Here is a 23,431-nt window from a genome sequence, read left to right as displayed (position 1 = left end):
AAAGACTTAGTTTGTGTATTTAAATTCCACATGCATACAGCTCCTTCTTATATAAAACTCCAAGTTGAAATGTATAGGATAAAAAAATCTGCATAATACCAAATTTCCAATTCTTTGAAAACTTTTTTTATCTCTCATTTTGTGATTATAGTTGTTCTCCCCTCCCCGACACGAGGCTAAAGTCAGATTGTTTAGTAATGGCCTCCAACACAATCTGCCTCCCTTCTGATCTCTTAGATGGCCCCTTTCTACACGGACCCTGAGCTTGGTCATGTGACTTGCTTTAGACAATGTGACATTAGTAAATATGCCCATTGGAGTTTTCTTCTAATTATTCCTGGGAATGCTTCTACCACCATCAGAAAGCCTATTAGAAGTGAAACTGCACACAACAGAGACACACGGGCCCAGATGAGGCTGCCTAGACCGACCCACCAGTTGAATTTACCCAGGTCCATAAGGGACCTACGTAAGGCCAGCAGTACAACGGTCCAATTGAGCCAAATCAAAATTCCTTACTCACAAATTAAATGTCAATTATTGTTTGAAGCCATTAAGATTCTTAATTGGTTTGTTACATAGTTAAGTTTAACTGATAAAACAATGAAAAGGGACCTTTTTTAAAAAAAAAAAAAAAGATTAAAATGTTATATATATATATACTTTATCTTGGATACAATACTTGCCCCCAAGAGTAGCAAGTCAGTTAAAAAGAAAGAATATCCAAAATACCTTCAAAATTCCAAAACGAAATTTACAAAATTGCTTCTAGAAAGAAATTATTAACAGCCAAAAGCAAAACCTCTGCTCTGTGATCAGATAATGACAGGTTCATAGGCCATCCCCAGAAGAGCAAGCATAGAATCTTGACTTTTGTGGGCTCGATCCCCAGTGTGGGTGTGCAGGAGGCAGCCGATCAATGATTCTCTCTCATCACTGGTGTTTCTATCTCTCTCTCCCTCTCCCTTCTTCTCTGAAATCAATAAAAATAATAAAATAAATAAATAAAACTTGGTTGTATTTTCTAGAATTCAATGTCTGTGTAAAAGAATATTGATGTGTAATTCCTACCTCCCTTCTTTTTTTCCTGTTCCCCATTAAAAAATAACAATCAAAAAACTGAATAAAAAAATCACAGATGTGTGATGATGCAGATTTTAGACCCTACTGTCCAGCACACCAAATGTCGTACAGTTATGGAAGGGGTTTTGTATGTGACATTCACAGGAAGGAAAATGCTGTGCTTCATAATGTAGGTACTAGTCATAATATTCAATAAAAAATAAACAGCCAATAAATAAAACCAGATAAAAGTCTTCCTCCATATATTGTTTGCACTACCCAGAACTATTCTATCTAAAGGTACAATATAGAAATTCACAGAAGTAAAACAGATGATTTAAGAAATTGGATAAAATTGCTTGGACTTCTAGGATAGCATTCATTTGTACACACCCTGTTTCTATTTCCTTGGTTCCAATGGGATCCCTGGGGGAGGTGCATACAGTGAAGGAGGAAATGAGACTCTAGCCCTGAGAGTGCCAATCATAACTGCACTGTCCATAAAGATGTTTGCATTGCTTTCAGGAATGTTTTTTCTAAAGATTAGAACTGTTAACCATCAGTAGGCTAGATTCTCCTAGGACAAATCAGAACTCATACCAGAGTGCACTGGGAGCTACTGGAGAGAATTACTTGCCATTCAAATAAAATCCAAGACAGAACCTAAAAGTCTTATTACTGGAGTTCACAGAGGACTAGTAATGTCAAAGTGTTCTCTAAATGAATGGACCAGAATTTTGAATTTCTAAGACCAATACCGTTTCACAAATATTTGGGGGTGATAAGTCAGAAATATTTACCAATGACCTCTGTGCCCTTGCTCCCATCATTTCCCAGCCCCCTTGAACTAAAGTGACACAATTGACTATTTCCGGACATTAGAGTGTAAATGGAAGTGACATGGGTCATTTCCAGGTGAAAACATTTAAAGGTCAATGCATGAACCTCCAACTCTGTCTTACCTCTGGTGGTTACCAAGGACACCACATATTGAGATGCCAGAGAGTCAGACAGTGTCTGGTGAGTGATTATTTGGAATGTTGGGCTTGTAAAGTTAGTATAGACAGTAAGCAAATAATAAACTTTTTTGTTATAAATTTGAAGTTTGGGGGTCTGTGTTTCTGCAACATAAACTTTATCCAGAGCAATTGAGGAAACTCACATGGTGTTGCCTACTTTCTACTACACCATATAAGGAGATTTTTGAAATATAAGCAAACAAAATTATTCTCCTTATGCCATCATTATGTAAAATAAAAAGTATTTTAAAGGCAGAAAGGGCACAATCACAGGTTAAAGAATGATTCCTTAAACTGAATCAGTGTAATTTTCTTTAAAACATTGTTATATTATCCTTAATTTTGCTATTTTACAGGGCAAGAGTTTCATCATGAAATAAAACACCTGTCTTCCAAGTGGTATTTAAGAACCATTGGTCTAGATATTGCAAAAGTCCCTGGAGAAGAATGTTGACCCAAAGCAATTAAAAATACCATATAATGACAAGGTCTGACTTTACCTGTCTTTCAGTGAGATCCAGGTTCACAGCTATCTCATATCGCCTCAGTCTGGTCAGATAGTTATGATGGGCAAATTCTGCTTCAAGTTCTCTGATTTGCTCTTTGGTAAATGCTGTCCTTTCCTTCCTGGGTTTGCTATTGACTTCTGACTTGTAATTGCCTTCCTGGGAGTCTAGGGAGAAAGAAAACAGCAAGAGAGAATTAGATTTAGCTCATTCATTCAAACTCTTCAATTACGCCATTCATACCAGACACATTTATTAACTGCTTTTTCAGGTACTGTGTTAGACCTGGGGAAAATAGAGACCGAAAACAGTTAAGACTGATCTCCCCTAGTCATGGTGAGTTTACAATATTTCTTATTTTTTCAATATACTCTCAAGTGACTCACAGCCTAATTGGGAAATGTCTAGTTTATTTTCTTATGAAATATGAAGAAAATATTTAACTGCTCTTAATTTTATAATGATCAGATAAACCAAAACTTATCAAGAAAACAATTTTAGATATAAAATGTTGCCTAATAATTTTACATATATACTTGAGTTTTAAGTATGGCTCAACAGAGTAATACTAAAGAATAGCGGTGAGTTGGTATATGTATATTGGAGCAAATGTTTAGCAACTGAATCATAAAAGTCGTGCAAAATCAGGCTAAGCATATGTGTGTGTGTACTCATTAGCCTTTTAATTTCAACTTAAGTTCAGTCTCCTTGAGGGCAACTGCAATGCTCTTCTTTTATTATTGTATAATACTTAGTCCAACATGGAATCTATGATTAAATTGTGTTCATATAACTCAAAATATAAGCAGAGTTTAATTTTTTTTCATGATATATGCGATAGACATAAGATGCACAACACCTAACATCAGCTATCCAAACCCCAAATCGTGAAATGCCACATAAAATTATAATTTAGAGCTATCATTCCATCTTTATTCCTAAGTATTTAAGACATAATTTACATATAGTGTTTCATTTATCCACATACTACCCCTGAGAGGTAAATTAGAAGACATTCTTAATATAGTGAAGAAGAGAATGTGTGTATGTAATGGAAATGAATTCCACATAAACCAATGAGTAGGTAATCATACCAGCTCTAGGAATTCATGTTAAATTTATCCTCGGTAAGATATCAATATAATCAAAATAAAGGCATGTTTTTGCTTTCTTGAAAATTATTTCAGTTTTGAGTTATTTTTGAGCATGGGCACGCAAAGAGCTATGACTTTATCAGGTGGGAGTACAATGAACTCTTCTATGAGCCCAAATGATGGTTAATCAAAGGTTACAGAGAGTGACATTTTCACTTATTTTTAATTGACAAATGTAATAAACAGTGAGGCTTTATGAAGGATCTCGTCAGGCAACATTTGTTTCTTCATCTAATGATGCTTAAATACACTAAGGGGGGAAAAAAGATTTTTTTCCATGTTTTTCTTTTCTTTCTGTCTGGCTGGGGGAAGTATAAGTGAAGTCAGGAGAGCCCTGTATAATGAATGTCTACTAGACAAGGCCCTCTAATGTAAATAATTTTGTTTTGACTCTTACCAGAACCTAAGCTTGCCAGATGTGAAGTTTTCTAGGTCTAGTAGCAGCAGCAGCAATAGGTTTGCATCAAAGTTCTGGCACACTGGCCATTGCTTTTCCTCTGAGGGATCTCAGAGTATGTTTCACTGACTGGTGTCCTGGCACCGTCAGAAATGCTTCAGAATTCACTGACCACATTTCTGGGCTTGTCACGGCTCCCCACCTTGGCTGGGCAGGCAAGGCTGTAGGCAGAGCGAAAAGTGGTTTGTGGTGTGTCACACGCAGGCCGGCTTCGCTTTAGAGTAAGTCCCTGGGACCAGGTGAGTTACGTAATAAATGATGTGTGAGCTCTCACGTAGGCCATGTTTACTTACCGACTTCCCAACGCCAACCTACTAGGCCCTAAGTGAAACCTACAGTCCAACACCCATTTCTTTTAGCTACAGATTTGCCAACCTCCACGTCTTCTGGAGCATTTAGCTATTCTGGTATTGTGTGAGCAAAACTTCCCAATGATTTTTTTTTTCCTTTTAATTTAACTTTTCCACTGGCTCTTCTGGCAGACTGCAAACTCAGAATACTCAGATAAGTCCCTCTCACAGGGATCCATGTTCTCACATGAATCAAAACAATTTTTGCCAATTTGGAGCCATGTTCAGTCTGAAATCTGTGGCTGATTATTCATTACATGGGGACAATGCTCTTTTCCCTTCAGTAAAGCAACTTTGAAAACGGACACCAGAGCCAGAGCATTTTTTCTCATGAGCAGTTCAGTGTGAATGATTCATGGTTAACACATTCCCTTATATAAGCATGAATGAACAAATTCACATTGAGAAAAGCCTATTAACTTGTATTTATTTTTGAAGCTGATTTTCTTGAACTTTTGTGGCATTCAAAAGTACTTCAAAATACCACAAACACACACACATACATACATACACACATACACAAACAAACACAAAAACACACAACACTTGGGCCAATGCTTGGAACAGTCACATGTAGGGGATTTATACACATGCCCACTGTAACTTGAAATATACACAGGAGGTTTATACATCCAGTGACTGAATTTAAACAAAAGTCTGGCTATAATTCAACATTTAAATCCAAAAGCAACTTACTGAACGCCTGAAATCCAAACCAAAGTAGCTCATGAAGTGAAATCCACTGGCTAAAATGATGTAAACTGTGCACACTTACATTTACAATAATGACAAATGGAATAATTATATAGTAATTAACGTGACAAAGGGTGGGGGTGTGCTTAACTTCATTACTTAAGAGAGAGAAGGTCAAGGTAGCTGAGACTGCACCAGTGTTGATTCTATGTACACTTATATCTTTGTAATTGTGATTCTGCTGTGGTTTTCACCCATGATACTCCCACTTTTTTCTTTCCTATTGAAAACATCTTCCTCAGAATTGCATTTCTGCACTTATATTTCCTATAATATTAAATTCAAAAATTTTTTTGGGCTTTTTTTCTTACATTTTTCAAAACCCATCATTTGCTGATTCTGAGGCCTCTATTCCTATCTCCCAACTAGCTTTTCTAGGGTGGAAAATGGGTGGAATCCTCGCAAGAGGCTTTTGGCAAATCACACATGAGCTTCCATCTGTTTCCCAGCTGTTTCAACTGAGGCAAAACTCCCTCCGTTTTCTTCAACCTCCCATATCCTATGCCAAATGGTAGGTGCTGAGGGGGAAATCTGGAAACTGCCTTCCCTTTTTCCCTACCACCATAAACAAAATGTCGTCATGTGCACAGTATATATTCCGGTGTAAAATATTACAATTGTTGTTTCCCGTCTCAGATACTTGAATGCACACGTGGGCGCACTCACTGCCCGGAGGAAATGTTGACTTATGTATTCAGGTAGAGCTGGCAGTCCCTGTACTTCCCTAACCTTTTGCTCCCTGGGACTATGCTAATGGAAGAAGTCTGCAATACTTCCGTGGAGGATAAAAATTGCCCCCCAAGGATTAGTTCTGTCTACCATTTAGAACTTCTCCACATGTGACTTTTTATTCCCCCTAGTGCAAAAGGAAGCCAAAAGATAATGTTTTATTGAAGACAACTAATGTGAGGGCTTGTTCTGTTCACTAGTGGCACAGAATGCTTTTGAGCAAAAGAGACATATTAAGGTATGATTGAGTATATTTTTGGCTACCCTGCGTAAACTTATTAACTTGTTTAAATGAAGGTCATAACTTACCTATGTCTGTAAAATATCAAAATGTAAAGGAATGTCTCTAGCTTAGACTAAAAATGAGTACTTTCTCATATTCCCAAAGGAAGATTGAAGACTAAGCCAGTCTCTTTAGTCCTTTACAACTTCTTGTATTAACGTTTTGTAAGCTATTCAAAATGATAGATATTCTGTTCTTATGAACAAAGCTGAACAAATAGTAGGTCTAGGAAGCTAATGATTATTTTTACATAAGTATAGGGACTGTGGATGGAGAAAAGGAAATTTATATAATAATCTTACTGATGTTAGTAATTTTCACATTTAAAAGGGGAAATTGCCTTCCTTTGGGGAAATTTATCCAACTTGCTACCCCAGCTTCTTAACAAGTAGGCATTTCTGCTTCCTCGGATTTTTTTATTTTTTTTTCCAGAGTAAACAACTTTCCCAAGAGATTCTTAAACCCTCTCAGACTGATTCCATTCTCTAGCTTTGAGAACCATAACCTCAGTGAGCTACTACTACTAGTGAATGCATCTAATATACACTGAGATATGTATGGGAAACATAGGATTGAAAACCACTATGCTAAATCTAGACTAGAAATTAGAACCAAAAGCATACACTATTTCTTATACCTTTGATATGAAAAAAGTACAGCTATGACTATAGTTTCTCTTATAAAGCTAATTCCAATTTTAAAGACAAAAAAGAAATTCTCATTTTTTAGTAATAATTTAGCAATAATAAGAGTAATAATCGTAGTTGTAGTCAACATGCAGAAATCATTCTACAGACTGGGCCAGTGGCTGTGCTGTCAATTGGTGGATGTACTCTTTCTCTGGCCAGCCTCCCTGTTCACTGCCTCCTTGATTATTCATGGGATGTCCAATATGCTCTCAGGGATGAAACAACTCAGATACATCCCAATTGAGTGAAATAAAATATATATTCATTTTTATTATATTTGTGTAGCCAATTGCATGTTTTGAACAAATAATTTATAGAAGATACCCTGTTTATTTCTGTTACTGACACTGAAGTGCCTACATGGTGGGCTATATTGAAAGATTAACTGTGTTTAGCTAAACAAAGGGTATGTAATAGAATAGTTACTATTAGGTAATAGTAAATTTTAATTTATCAATTTAACTTTTTCCCAAAAACATTTGAATTATTTTTTTTACAATTAATTCTTAAAGTGAAATTAATCAAAATTTAGTGTGCTTGATTGTGTCAGTATTTAGTAAGAGCAAATATTACAGTTGGTAACTTACTACACAATTATGCCATACAAAGTAATGATATAAAGGGAAAGCATATGGAGGCTTGAGATACTTTATAAAATCATCCACACCTATATGCAGACCTTTCCTCAGAGTTAATGATCTTGCCTGGCACTGCATTGCGCTCCTGGAGTAAATTCCAAATATATTTAATTAAAAAAAAAACTATGCTTGTTAAAAATTTAAAGAATCCAAATACACACAAAATGAGAATATAATGCCACTTACTTGAGTCGCACTTAGCATAGAGTTTGTTCTCAATTCCAAGTTGAAAGTTTCTACCACAAAAACGAAACGAAACACCTAGTGCATGCTTTCTGTGTAAATGTAAAAAGAGGCAACAATCTTGTTATACACTCTAAACTTAGAAACTGATTCCAGATAACCAGAATTGACTTGTTGCCTCTTTTTATATCCCAGAGAGAAAACATAAACTACAGAAATATCATGGCCGTCCATCCAACAAAGCAAGGTACACATAAATGCTTGGATTGTGCCTGAAAGCAATGGAATTCACAAGGATCACCATTTGCACCTCCAAGGGGACTAGGAGACTCTAGAGAAGTGTTTGTGACATTCTTCCTGATCCTATTAGCTTAAAGAGCACACCTTCATCAGCGATCCCATCAAATGGTCTCTGTTCCTTTCTTACAATGCTTACCACATTCTGCCATACACGGATCCTTTACTTTCTCTGCTAGAATGTGTGTTTGATACCAACTACGGTCCGCATTCAGTCAGTAATTGCCCTTAAGACAAGGGCATGAAAATAATGCAAACCTCCACATGCACCCCTCCATTCATCTCCTGTTTGGTTCTTACGTCAGCAAATGGTTGGAAGTTATATGATGGTAGTGCATACTTGAGAGGATGAGGAGGAAAAAAAATCTTTTTTTTCCCCCCCAGAAATTAGGGACAATAGGTAAGTTGGCAGTGGCCAGAAGAATTGTGATGTTTCTAATGTACAGCTGTCAACAGGGCAAAAAGGACTGCGACCTCTTGCTACATCAGACCACAGCATGCAGCGTTTGCAGTGAAGTGCCCAAAAATGCATTACCTATTCTGCCAGCTGCTTGGTAAATCCCTTGGACATGTGCCAGGACAGCTTGCATTTATGCCATGGTCTGAGCTTTTTCTGGCAAGTCACCACAATGACAACATGTTTTTTATAGCAGCAACTCATAAATTATTGAGCTTCTCATTTATCTTCATCTCTGCTTTGCTTCTCTGGATTCTAGACTCTAGGAATTTAATATTAAGAAATTTGCCTTATTTATTTTCATATCCCCAATGCTGAGCACCTAATTCTGAATTAATGCTGGATGCTTGATTTTCATTCTCTGGTCTTGGAATATGATTGCAGTTATAACCTTAAGGGCCCTTGTTCTAAGAATTTAAGCAATATTCAGCTTGAAAAAAAAAAAAAAGCACAAGAAAATATCACTTTACTAGAAAATATCACTTTACACGAAATCCGTGCACAGTGGTGGCCGGGGGGTTATCCCTCAGCCTGGCCTGCACCCTCTCTCAATCTGGGACTGCTGGCTCCTAACTGCTCGCCTGCCTGCCTGCCTGCCTGCCTGATCGCCCCTAACCACCTCTGCCTCAGTCCCCACTTCCACAGCTTCATCCAGAATGACGTCCAGAAGGTCATTCGGCTGTCCAGTCTAATTAGCATATTATGCTTTTATTATTATAGATATTAATTTTTCAAAGCACGTTTTACACATCTTTCATATATAAGTAGTGGAAAGTGGGAACTGGTAATATTACCTCTATTTTATATATGTAATGATAACTCTAAAAATTCAGATAGAAAGTACCAAATCAGGGGGACTATTATAAAATTTAAAACCCAAGAGATTCAATGTTATACCAAGTGAAGGAACAGATTGCACAAGGGCCATAATTCTCACTCTCAGCAATATTGTCATTTTGGACTGGATAATTCTTGTACATTTATGTTCAGTGAAATATGAACTATTCAAAATAAATGGGTGGTGAAGGCTGTATTGGACACTATAGGATGTTTAACAGCATTCCTGCCATCTACTCTCTAAATGCCTCCAGCCACCCCCTAACCCACTTTAGTGTTGCCAGATACTATACAAGATTCCCAGTTCAATTCAAAATCTAGATAAACAATGAATAATATCCTATATAATAAAGATGTAATATGCAAATGTCATTATGCTGTGAAGCATAACGACCAACCATGTAACGACTGGATGACGGATCAACAGGAGGGTGGGACAGTGAGCTACAAGCTACAAGTGGGCGGCTGAGAGCTACAGGAGTGGGCAGGGCAGCAAGCTATAAGGGGGGGTGAGGGGAGGGGAGGCGGGGAGAGCTATAGGAGGGTGGCAGCGAGCTACTGGCGAGCTACCGGCGCACAGATTCATGCGCAGGGCTACTAGTTTTAGTATAAGTTTATACAAAATATTGCATGGAACATACTTACATTAAAATATTGAATTTCATCAGAAATTCTAATTTAATCGGCATCTATATTTATATTGGTTAATCTGGCAACCCCATCCCAGCTATGACACTCAAAAATGTCTCTAGACATTACCAATATCCTTTAGGGGCAAAGTTATTCCCAGTAGAGAACCACTAAATACTGATAATAATTTGAGACAAGACATCAATAACTCCAAGTTACACAACTCTGTAGGAATGACCAACTTGATTCAGAAGTTAGTTTGAACTTCTCATGTGTAAATAAACCACCTTTATACTACAGATAAGCCTTATCTCCTCCAAGTCAATGACTAGATTTTCTTCAGATTAAAATTGCTCAAGAAGTGTTTCTGTCATTGCTAATTGTGTTTCTACAATATACCAATGCACGTAAGAGCTATAATGAATCATTTTATTAAATAGTGATTTATTTCATAGGTATGAGTTTTATAACTTGAGCAGGTTCTTACGAAACAGATTCTTACAGATCATTTATTTCTACTTTCTTTATAACAAAAAAGCCAAAAAAAGCATAATATGCTAATTAGACCGGACAACCGAACGACCGACCTTCTGGATGAAGCCAGGGATGTGAGGGCCAAGGCAAGCCACTGCGGTTTCGAGGGCTGAGCGCCTTGCACAAATTTCATGCATTGGGCCTCTAGTGTATGGATAAGAAAAAATGAGACTCAGACTGACTAAAGTGCTCATCACAAGCCCCATACTGTCGTGCAATGTTTCTAGGCCTCAAGCGTCATTCAGTGATACAAACAGACATACACACATTTTCTAAACTCCCCAAATATCTTTACCCATTGCATGTCCTTTCACAAAAAGAAGGATTTGAGAAACATCTCCACTTAATTGTGATTCTAAATATTGCTATGAATGCTGAACTACTTAAACAGAATCGTTTTTACACAAGATGTCAAATGCACAGATGTTAAGAGCATAATCTGTGACACTCACCTATTTATTTAACCATTAACCTACCTTTTCCTCATTTTAACACTGAGTTAAAGTGAAGGGCATTAAATTGAGTAAACAATTTAGTACAGTACTTATATATTGTGAGCAGTCAATAATCAAATGTAAGTTCTAGTCATTATTTGGGGATGATGGTGGTCTAAGGACCTCAGTAATTGAAAATGATAGATATGATAAACAAAAACTCATATACATAGACAAAAGTACGGTGGTTACCAGAGGGAAGAGGAGTGGGGGAGTCATAAAGGGTAAAAGGGGGCAAACATATGGTGATGGATGAAGATTTGATTGTGGGTGGTAGGCACACAACACAATATACAGATGATGTATTACACAATTATATACTTGAAACCTATATTATTTTATTAACCAATGTCACCCCAATAAATTTAATAAAAAAGAATCTTAAACTATAAATATGTACAACTGGGGACACAAACTGTTTCAGATATTTTTATTTGAATGTTTTAAGTGGTTTGATAATTGCTTGTGGTATGCTTTAAAAGTAATATACAGACATATAATAAAATATCCTGAAACTGCCCCAAGAAAATGATGGATTTGACAAAATCAGGAGTTAGAAAGTATTTCTTCTTTAAGTGGAGGAAAATTTTGTTCTGAAAACACAACTCAACTTAAAACCAAGGAGTTTAAAATTTACACAGTCACTAGCAGACTATTTTACATTCAGAATTCACGAATCTCTAAAAGGACCTGTGTGTTGTTTCTGGCTAGTCCACAAATGAAGCTGAAGCTTTCATTATGATTTTCCAATGAAACTGTGGAGGTGACACTTTACAAGGCCCGGTGGGATCAATGTATGAATGTTTGTTTCCTCTGAAAGTTTTATTGGGAAATTTGATGAAACTTAACCAAACCTGGCATACCAATAAACTGGAGTCAGATAGTGTGCGTCCGTGTGTGTTGCTTTTTCTCTAAAGAATCCTGGTGGCCAGATCTATAAATTTAGGTAAACAGGAGTCACATTCTCTTCGATGTTAGAGTATACAAAATGTTTTTACTAACACTCTTAACTGGGTTAAAAAATCAGATCAGTAGTATTTACTAAACAACAATTATAAACCCACTGTCTTAAATACTTGGTTCTATTTTGTTTCCTTGGAAATACTGTCTGCTTATGACTTGCTTCAAAAAGTTATAAGAGGCTTTAAAAAGTAAGTGATTTAGGAATTTTTTAACCTTAGAAGTAATCATCTTGGAAGATTAATGGCAAATGATTTATAAGTTGATTTTGTTTTAATTTTACAGTATAAAAGACAAACTATTAAAATAATAAATAATACATAACAGTAATACAATAAAAACTGAAAAATCCCAACCAACTTGGGGTTCTGGCCCACGCATCAAGCAGAAACTAATTGCCTTTTGACTGCTGCTGGTGGCATTAAATGCTCTGTGATCTACTTCTCTCTACTGCAGCTGTACTGGCAAGAAGGGAAACAGACAGAGGGTGACTCATCTGTAGTAAAGTCAATTTGTGATTGTTTTTGTAAAGAGATTTTCCTGATTAGAAGTTTAAGAAAATGAGAACTTATATTTATGGAACACTATTTGATACTCCCCACAAATAGGTTTTTATTCACATTGACTCTATAATATTTGCTTTCTAAAAAATAAAAATAAAATAAAATCAGTGCTATGTGATTAAATCAACTTGTGTGACTTAATGATTTCTCAAAATAATAAAGAATAAGTCTGATGAAAATATGTTGACCATAATAATATAAAAAAGAAGTTTCTGATGGATCTCCAAATAGCATATTATCCTCCTCCTCCTTATCACTATTATTACTAATTTTGAGTTGGGAAAATCTGCAATGTAATTTATTTGGAGAAAATCTGAAATATGAGATCTCGGTAGGGGGATAAAATAATTAAAAATAATTTTTTGATAGTAAAATGTTAAGAACTGCTGGTCTATGCGATAAAGAATATGCAAATATAGGTGGTTGGTGACAAAGGCCAGCAAAGCCAAAATGGTTGCCTTGGTCTAAAAGATTATGAATAAGAGAAGGAAAGATGAGGCCTCCATTTAGTTTGTAAATGTCATTCTGAGAGATGAAGGAAGCAGTTGAGCTCAAAGAGATAGATTCTAAAGTTCCACATACTTCAGGAAAGTATGAATGATAGTGGAGTCCAATATTTGCCTGACTGTGAAGAAAGGAGTATTGGGAACTGACAATCTTGTTAAACTGTGAGGATAATAAAGTGTGACTTACATAACAATTTATGCTATAATCCATCTTTGAGCCAAATATCTATATCCTATACTTTATATTGAGAGTGTGGTGGGTTATATATTTATTGTTTTGGATATTAATTTTGTATCCTGCTACTTTGTGGAATTCATTTATTAGATCTAGTAGCTTTTTGGTGGAGTCTTTAGGGTTTTCTTTGTACAATATCATGTCATTTGTGAATAGTGATAGTTTTACTTCCTCCTTTTCAATTTATGCCTTTCTTATTATTATTATTCTTGTCTGATTATTGTGGCTAGGACTTCTAGCACTTTGTTGACTAAGAGTGATGAAAGTGGACATCCCTGTCTTGTTCTTGATCTTAAGGAAAACACTTTTAGTTTTATATTTGCTGATATATCTCCTTGGGTAAATAAAACAAGAAAAAAATAAATGAGACTACATCAAACTACATAGCTTCTGCACAGCAAAAGAAACCATTAACAAAATGAAAAGGGAACCCACTGTATAGGAGAACATATTTACAAATAAAACATCTGAAAAGGGGTTAATTTCTAAAATATATAAATAGCATATACAACTTAACACCAGGAAGACAAACGATTCAATTAAAAGGGCAAAGGACCTAAAAAGCCACTTTTCCAAAGAGGATATACAGATGGCCAAGAAACTTATGAAAAAATGCTAAAGATCACTAATCATCAGGGAGATGCAAATTAAAACCACAGTGAGCTATCACCTCACACCTGTCAGAATGGCTACTATCAATAAATAAACAAACAACAAGTACTGACAAAGATGTGAAGAAAAGGGAACCCTAGTACACTGTTGGTGAGAATGCAGACTGGTACAGCCACTGTGGAAAATACTGTTAAGTTTCCTCCAAAAATTAAAAATGGAACTGCATTTTGACCCATCAATCCCACTTCTGGGAATATATCCTAAGAATGCCAAAATACCAATTTGAAAGAAAATATTCAACCCTATGACCATTACAGCATTATAGCCAAGATCTGGAAACAGCCCAAGTGCCCATCTATAAATGAGTAGATAAAAAAAATTTACACAATGGAATACTACATGAACATAAAAGATAAAGGAATCTTTACCTTTTGCCACCACATGGATGGACCTAGAGATTATTATGCTAAGGGAAATAAGCCAATCAGAGAAAGAGATATAGCATATGATCTCACTTATATGTAGAATCTAATGAACAAAATAAATTGATGAACAAAATAGAAACAAAGGAACAGACTGACAGCTGTCAGAAGGGAGGAGGAGGAGGAGACTGGGTAAAAGAAGGTGAAGGGATTAGCCAATGATCATTTATGCATAACCCATAGACACAGACAACAGTGTGGTAATGGCCAGAGGCAAGGGAGAACAGGGGGCTAGGTGGGGGTGGGCAAAGGGGTGGAAAACGGGGGATATCTGTAATAGTGTCAACAATAAAAATAAAGTTAAAAATTTTTGATTTTGGAGGATGCATAACCTGTGTTTTTGTTTGAGCACTTTATGGGAAAAGCCTGAATAATATTACTATTACTCCATTTCACTGGGGGGGTGGGGGTGCAATGACAGAAAGATAGATATGTATATTTGCATGAAACAGACCCTAACTATCTACCCATGAATCCTTCCTTTAATCCCATATACTGTATGGTATAAAACATTCTGTATAAAGCCTTAAGAATTGCCTACTATATAAGAAACACTCTTTTGAAGGTCTTAAGTGCAATTACACATTTGATATAGAATCATAAGAAATTAAATACAATTATTATCTATGCAATTGTAATATTTTAAGGCTAATTTGAATGTAACATTAAAGGAATTACATGAAGAAAATAATTTTCATTGAATAAAAATATAATTGAAAATAAAAATACAATAATTACTTTTATATTAGTTTACATTATTATATTAGAAATATATACATATATATATTAGAAATGTCTTCTACTCCTATTTCTAATCTCTACCAAGATAGCATATGAATGTATAGAGTTGAGTTGATTAGAAAGTTAAGCTTTCATCTAGGTCTTGCAGACAATTCATGGGTTATAATTTTATATCGAATTGAGGCATTCCATCAAAACTCACAATTTAATATTTTTCACGTCATACAGCACAGCTTCAAAAGCTCATGAGGCACAGATATTAAATAGCATTCAGTGTTCTACTATACTGTGGAGGGAAAGGGGCTTAAATATCAAAAATTTTTGTTGTACATAACACTTGTGGGTTAACACCTGTGTTGTACAAAAGAAGAACACAATTTACTCCCAAAATGTAAGTTTCCAACACACACAAAGTATTTCCTCTGCTTATCTTGCAATAGTTTTCAATCCATGTGGAAAATCCTAACAATAGCATATATTTTTTAAAAATTTGAATTGATTAACCAAATTGTTGTTATAATTAAAGTTGTATATGTTTTATAGCTTTACATATTGTTTATATATTTTACATAATTTGACAGGAAGAATGATTTAGGGAAAGTAGCAGGAGCTTGGAAGCTAGACAACCTTTGTTGGAAATGCATTGTTGCGACTTACTAACTGTGTGGTCTTTTGAAACTCAGATTCTCCATTTATAGAATTCACACATGATTGTTGTAAAGAGGAAAGTTCAGGAATTTAAAGTGCATATATCTGAAATGTAGTACCAATTCAATAATAACACCTATTACTAATAATATTATTAAACTTAAAATATATCATGAATAAGATTTAATTAACTGAAATTTTTACTAAATTTACTGGCATTTTAATTTTATTTGAATCATTAACTGTCACTTCACACCTAGTATTTAGTGAAATACATCTTGACTTTTTTTTTTTAAATTGATTTTAGAAAGGAGGTGATTATATTTTCTAGTTCTTTCTACCAATACATATTTAAAAAGATCCAGCTGTGCTCATAATTTTTTTTGGCCAATCAACAAGGTTTAATTATGTTTCCTTTTAAAAAAATATATGGGCTTTACAAGTCTGTATGATTTTATTTCTTTCATATTTTCTTTTATAGCTTTGCTACTAAAAAGTGGAGTAAAATTAAAGCATACTTTTTTCCTGGTTGTAATTAAGTGCAATGCCAACATAAGAAGTGTATGTATGTTTGTATGTGTGTGAGTACCTAATTCTTTATATTCTAAACATTTAAAATATTTTATTTAATCATTTTCACATTTTCACATAGGTATTTAGTCAGCACTTCTAGACTTCAAAATTTTCAATCATGTATGCAATATTTTATTGTCTTTATGAATATTTTAGAATGAATTATACCCAGTTATGAACTGGTAGGAGGGGAGAAATGATCTGGTTTGTATAATTTGCCACTTTCTATGATGGAAATATTCTTACCACCGTGAATTTCAAGTCACTAAGTTAAGATAATGTCAACTATTCTCAAACGTACAATTGGCTCCCTCTACACACTGGTCCCAGCACACCACTGCAACACCCTACTTTCTCACAAAGTAAATTCTGTTATTCAGAAGCTATCATAACATCATGGATAACAATTTCTATAGTGATTTCCTCCTGACAAAGAAGGATTAGGTTAAGAGAGTATGATTAACCAATTTGAAAATAACTTTAATGATTATTTAAAGCAGTATTCTAAAGTTCAACTCTAGAATGACACCATTTTTCTCTGATTCTTGAATAGCTCTTCTTGCTTGCTTGATTTAACAATCAATTCACCAAGATGGGTAAAGAGACTATATTCATGCCACTGCGTGCAAAGAAAAGGTGAGGAGTTGCTAGAAATAAGTGAAAAGGCTTTTTAAAGCATATGCAATGCATAGTAAACTGCCATTGCTAATCATAGATTATCAGGGTATCCAGCAACAATTTGCCTCATCTCAGTGTTTTGTTATTTAAATGATATAGTAGCTGTATCAAGCCTAAAACACAGAATAACGATGTCAACAAGAAAAGGACCACCTTTCAATATCCAAATATCAAAAACTAAACAGCCCTAGCTGTTTGGCTCAGTGGATAGAGCATCAGTCTGTGGACCAAAGAGTCCTGGGTTCCATTCTGATCAAGGGCACATACCTTGGTTGAAGGCTCCTCCCCAGCCTGGGCCCTGGTCAGGGCTCATGCAGGAGGCAACCAATGGATGTATTCTCTCACATGGATGTTTCTCTTTGTCTTTTCCTCTCTCTTCCCCTCTCCCTAAAAATCAATGGAAAAATATCCTCGGGTGAGGATTAACAACAACAACAACAACAACAAAAAGAAAGAAAGAAAGAAAGAAAGAAAGAAAGAAAGAAAGAAAGAAAGAAAGAAAGAAAGAAAGAAAGAAAGAAAATTAAACGTGTAGATAGAAATGGTCTCCTACCAGTGAAAAGGAAGTCCAAATTTTCCACAACTGCAATATTTTTCTTTTAAGATGGATATTGGAATTATATTCTCCTGAATTTCTACAAGCAAATTACTTAAAGATGTTAAAGAAAAAGGACAATAGATTATTAGCATTGTCAATGAAAAAAAAAAAAGACATTTCTCACAGTCTTTTTTGTTTGTTTGTTTTAAAATATACATTTTTATTGATTTCAGTTCCTATAGGAAGAGAGAGGTAGAGAGAAATAGAAACATCAATGATGAGAGAGAATCATTGATTGACTGCCTCCTGCATGCCCCACACTGGGGATTGAGCTCACAACCCGAGTAATATGCCCTGACTGGGAATCAAACCCTGACCTCCTGGTTCATAGGTCGATGCTCAATCTCTGAGCCAAGCCAGCTGGACACACAGTCGCTTGACTATTATGCTATTTTAAGCACTAGATAATGTACATACAATATACAAAGTACTTGGTTTCTTGAAAGAGTTAGCTTACAAATTCTAAACAGAAGAAAAATTAGTACAGAAGCATAAACCTTGTATTTTGAGTGTATGAGTATTTTTTGTGCGTCACATGAATTTTGTGTCCCATGCATTTAAGTGCATGCTGTGTTCATGTACTTGTGGCAATATTAAGGAGACATTTTCCTGTTTTTAAGGTTATGTTTAATTACAACGTCAAAGGGACACTTCCAGAATGGGCATTTACTATGAAATATTGGAAATTATAAAGAATGTGTTTATGATTAAGCTCCTCACACAATAGTAGCCATGCCATAAATGTTCATTTATTTACACTAAAACACTAAGTTTTCTGGCCATAGCTATGGAAATAAAAATGGCAACAGATGAGGCATAAAAACCTCAGTGCTTATCCCTGTTCATTTATCTAATAACTAGAGGCCCGATGCATGAAATTTGTGTAAGAGTAGGCCTCCCTTCCCCTGGCTGCTGGCACCGGCTTCCCGCTGGCACCGGGAGCCTGGATTCCCTCTGGCTGCTGGCACCCGGGACCCGGACTTCCCTCACAGAGGAGGCCCCCCCACCTGCCACAGCCCACCGATTGGTGGCCTGAGGCTCCCTCTTTGGGGCGATTGTGGAGCCCCCCCGCATTGATCGACCTGTCAACCAGTGGTCTGGGCCTCCCTCTGGTGATGGCCCAGCCCCCAACCAATTGCATTTTACCCGCCTTGGCTGGCCTGGCACCAGTGGGTGTCATAGCACGGTCCCAGATGGTTGTTCCGCTGTTCTGCTGTTCGGTTGATTTGCATATTATGCTTTTATTATATAGGATTGTCAACCCTCTATAATCAGTTTACTGCCAGTGTCATAGTGTAATGGATTTCTTAAATAGACAAGTGAGATAATATATATGAAAATCCTTTATAAACTTCCCCATAAATAAATACAGGGCTTTACCTGAGACAAAGTTCCTATAGCATTTTGAATATATATTTTCACAACATAATTGTACTTCTTTCTCCCCAAACCTCAAATAAGGTGACATGGGCCTTCTATTATCATCTCTCTCTACCATACCACCTATACATTCACCTCTTTCTATTCTGGAAATATACATTTCCCAACTAGAGAAAAGACTAGCTTTATGACATAGAAACACTTTGAACTTGAGTTTATAAAGTTTGTCAAACTTGGCAAAATCTATATTAAAGATCTGGCTACTGGAAATACTGTATTTGTGATTATATTTATTATATTACAAACAGAGATCTATAGTGCTCTTAGCTATAAGGCAATGCCTTATTAAAGGAAAGTCTTCATAAAGAAAAGAGAAGACTCTATAATTCATGATTATATTTAATAAAAAACTTGAGAAGAGCTCTAGCATTTTTCACTTAACCAAATGACACTGACATAAAATTAATACTCAGAGTAAGAAAGAGTGATGATTTAGTGAGTCTGTGTTAACCCTTCTCTATAATATAATAATTGCTTTTAATAAGTGTTTTCTCTTTATTGATAGCTCATTATACTCAAGATACTATATTAAATGTTTTATGCATGTGTCAAAATACATTTGCCACATTAAATGCAATTTATATGCAATATTATTCACTAATTCTATGTGTTTACATAGCTGGGCATACACACCAAGAAACTAATATAACAAATATATTTATTATGTAAAACAAACAATAGCTAAAGCTTATACCTTATATAATTTTAATAAATAAGACTCAAATATTAGAAAAATTCCTTAAGTTAGGTATTTTAATAATTCCTTAGGAAGAAAATTTTATTAGCTTAAGTAAGGTCTTTCCTGAAAGTGATTATGTTCTAAAGTATTAACTGTGGTTTCTGCTGAGAAAAAAAATTATCATGCAATTCCCACAAACCTATGTTAATTAAAATATATATATATAAAATGCTTATTGTAAGAATATCATCATTGCTCATTTTTACCAATAACCCACCATAATAGTATATCATCTTACATTAAAATGGTAAGACATTTCCAGACATATGGCTCAAAGATATGAGTAAATTCTGTAAATTTAGTAAATTCTGTAGCTAAGTTCAGCAAGTATTAAGACGCTGCTTATTATACTAAAGTCTACTTTTATTGTTCAATTTCTTTGTCTTCTCATATGCTATTTCCTTTTCTAAGCAATTTGTATGCATTAACATAGAGAAATCTCAGGGATCATAATCTAGGTTCTAAAATGTAAATAAAGACAGGAAGCTTGATTTTATGGAACATGAAACTAAAGATGTTGTGAACAGTAATTATATACTAGTGGCAAATCTACATAGCTAACATTTTACAATTGTTTGTAATAGCCAACAATAACAAACCACAAAAAGTGTATTATTGAAATTTTCCTAAAATTATTGTAATATAATTTCTCATTTAAAAAGATAACCATTTAGTGAAACAATAGGACTTTTAAAATTTAATTAAGTTAGAAAAGCACTCACTTATTCTAAAATTACCATGTGTGCACTAGCTCATCTTATTACAAAGACATGACTTCAGAACGCTCCTTTATTTTAAAACTCAATTTACAAACTCAAATAATGGAAACATAATAATCTCAAAGAATTTTCTTATCCATTCACTGAAGTTGAAAAATCTGGCCTTCATAATACCATTACATGGTGACCTTAGCATGCTAGAGATAGTCCCATAGCACACAAATTCATCCCATGACATGCGTTTGTTAATTAAATTGATACATATTGAAAAAAATTAAGAATAGGCAAAGTTTGTCTCTTCTATATTTAAAAGTCTTTAAAATTTAATATAATATTTGCTTCTCTGAATTATCATTAGCTATATACATAAAATGTTCACATATTAAGCACAGCTATTTTGAAACATTAGTAGCATTGTTTAATTGAATAACAGGACAATTTTGAATCATATAATCATGATATGGGGAACTGCTTATTTTTTTCTCTTTAAATATGCAACTAACTACAGATAAAAAATAATTTACTCTGTTGTGCATGAGTTAAAAAAAAAAGGGAAGTGAAGATCACATGTCACAATAAGTAAATGACAGATTTCATCTGGAAAGGTTGCGATGGTGCTCCTTTTGGAAGCCGTATGATGCTGCCGGGACATAGAGGAAAGGGTAACAGGCCAGAGAAGGGGATCTGGGTCCTTTATTGTTACCATTAAAGTCTTACATAAAACTGTCTCCACAATCCATAAAAATGCCACGGTGCTTCAGGAAAAATAGAGACCCGAGACAATAGTTTATTTTGGCAGAAACTAAGGTTCCAGGACTGAAGGGTTGCTGCCAGAAATAGGAACCAGCTTTCAGAAAAATTTCACTGAACTAGAATGCAGAGCATGTGCCACAGCATTAATACACTGGTGCTTGGGGATCTGAATCAACGGTCCTTTGTTAAGAACCTTGCAACATAATTAATCATCAGGAAGAAGTACTAGTAAAGAGGTATGAGGGTGGAGTCTAGCTACCCAGGGAATTCCCTTTTTCTCTGGCACCCACTTGCCAGTGCAGCCATAAAACAGGAGCAGAAATGTCTCTCTGTAAATTGTTAACAATAGCTGATTTACATGAAATTAAGTTGTTCACTAGCTAAGTCATAGTTGATCTGGGGTTTGGGGAGGCCCTCCCACAACCTCCTGAATGACCTAAGCAAGTCACCATCTCTACGGGCTTCCTCATCTCTGTTCCCCATACTCTTCCCTCTCAAAATGGGGAATTCTCCAAGGTCTGTGCTTAGTCTGCTTATCTTCTATAAAGAATTCCCATACCTTAACAGTTCACCATTTTCAAGGTGTCAATTGCCATATGAATTCCACTCAATAAATATTTATTGAAGAGGTAAAAACAAATTAACAAATTTGTTAAGTAATATATCATCTAACTTCATTAAGGAAATTATAAAAATAGTGTGTGCCTGAGTGTGTCAGGTAAAGATGTCAGAAAAAGGATTTCTTTTAAACTAAATAAACTACTCAGAACATAAAATTATAGGTTTAGTGCCAGAAGAAAGATAAAACACCTTTAGATAATTAAAGTAGAAAAAAATCACATGAAATTTAGAAATCATGAAAAGTTTCATAACTAGATTGCAGTTATATAATTTCTTTTTTTTTAAATATATTTTATTGATTTTTTACAGAGAGGAAGGGAGAGGGATAGAGAGCTAGAAACATCGATGAGAAAGAAACATCGACCAGCTGCCTCCTGCACACCCCCTACTGGGGATGTGGCCGCAACCAATGTACATGCCCTCGACCGGAATCGAACCTGGGACCTTTCAGTCCGCAGACCGACGCTCTATCCACTGAGCCAAACCTGTTTCGGCCAGTTATATAATTTCTTGTAGAAGAGAGAGAGCTTCTACAATGGGAGGCAGCAAAAGAGGACTTCTCAGGTGATGGGAAAATAATAGCAAAAACTTAATAGGCTGACTAGTGGGTGCAGAAAGCAATGAGTACCTGGAATATGAAGAAATGATGTAATCATCCCAGAAAAAATAGGCTGAGGCCCTGTGGCTAACTGAATGACAAGCTAAAGGAAGTGATACGTTTTATAGCAGAAAAAAAATATCTGTCACAGTGGTAAGGAAGGGATAAGGCAAAAGTATAGGTGCTGGGCCTATAGGATCATGGGACAAGTAAAGGTAAATTAGAATACTTCAGAGATCAAGGGGTGAGATGGATCCATATAATTTTTTAAAAGATATTTTTATTGATTTCAGAGAGTGGAAGAGAGAGGGCGAGAGAGAGAGAGAAACATCATCGATGAGAGAGAATCATGGATCAGCTACATCCTGAACGCCTCACACTGGGGATCGAGCCCACAACCCAGGCATGTGTCCTGACCGGGAATAGAACCATGACCTCCTAGTTCAGTGATGGCGAACCTATGACACGCGTGTCAGCACTGACACGCATAGCCATTTTTGATGACATGCGGCCGCTGAGGCGGCCGCATGCCGAGGATGAAACATTTGCAAAATAATGTTTTTTCCTCAAAGTGACACACTATCCGAGTTATGCTCAGTTTTTTTGGCGAAGTTTGACACACCAAGCTCAAAAGGTTGCCCATCACTGTCCTAGTTCATAGGTTAGCGCTCAACCACTGAGCCACACCAGCCGGGCGGATCCATATAATTTGCAAAAAAAATTCTTTCTAAACTCTCAAAGTTGGTGTCCAGAGAGGCCTACGCTTACAGATCAATGGCTCTGAAGATCATCACTACAAAAGTGATGTCAGGAGAGTTCTCACCAGTCACACTCTACTAATTGCCTATTGGCATTCCAACTTGATTGCCCCACAGATTTCAAGGTACATTCTT

General features: G+C 35.6%; 1 protein-coding gene across 1 annotated transcript in view; it reads right to left on the bottom strand.

Moving 5' to 3' along the window:
• MEOX2 (mesenchyme homeobox 2) overlaps positions 1-23,431 on the bottom strand; it is a 61,102-nt gene that overhangs the window by 11,647 nt on the left and 26,024 nt on the right. Inside the window, exon 2 of the mRNA XM_008148513.3 lies at positions 2,582-2,754. Within this exon, the coding sequence (XP_008146735.1) occupies positions 2,582-2,754 (173 nt within the window). The remainder of the gene's footprint in view (positions 1-2,581; positions 2,755-23,431) is intronic.

The sequence above is a fragment of the Eptesicus fuscus genome, chromosome 14 (genome assembly GCF_027574615.1).
Source record: "Eptesicus fuscus isolate TK198812 chromosome 14, DD_ASM_mEF_20220401, whole genome shotgun sequence".
Lineage (NCBI taxonomy): Eukaryota > Metazoa > Chordata > Mammalia > Chiroptera > Vespertilionidae > Eptesicus > Eptesicus fuscus.
The sequence above is the reverse complement of the archived record's forward strand: the minus strand, read 5'-3'. Positions and strand labels throughout refer to the sequence as shown.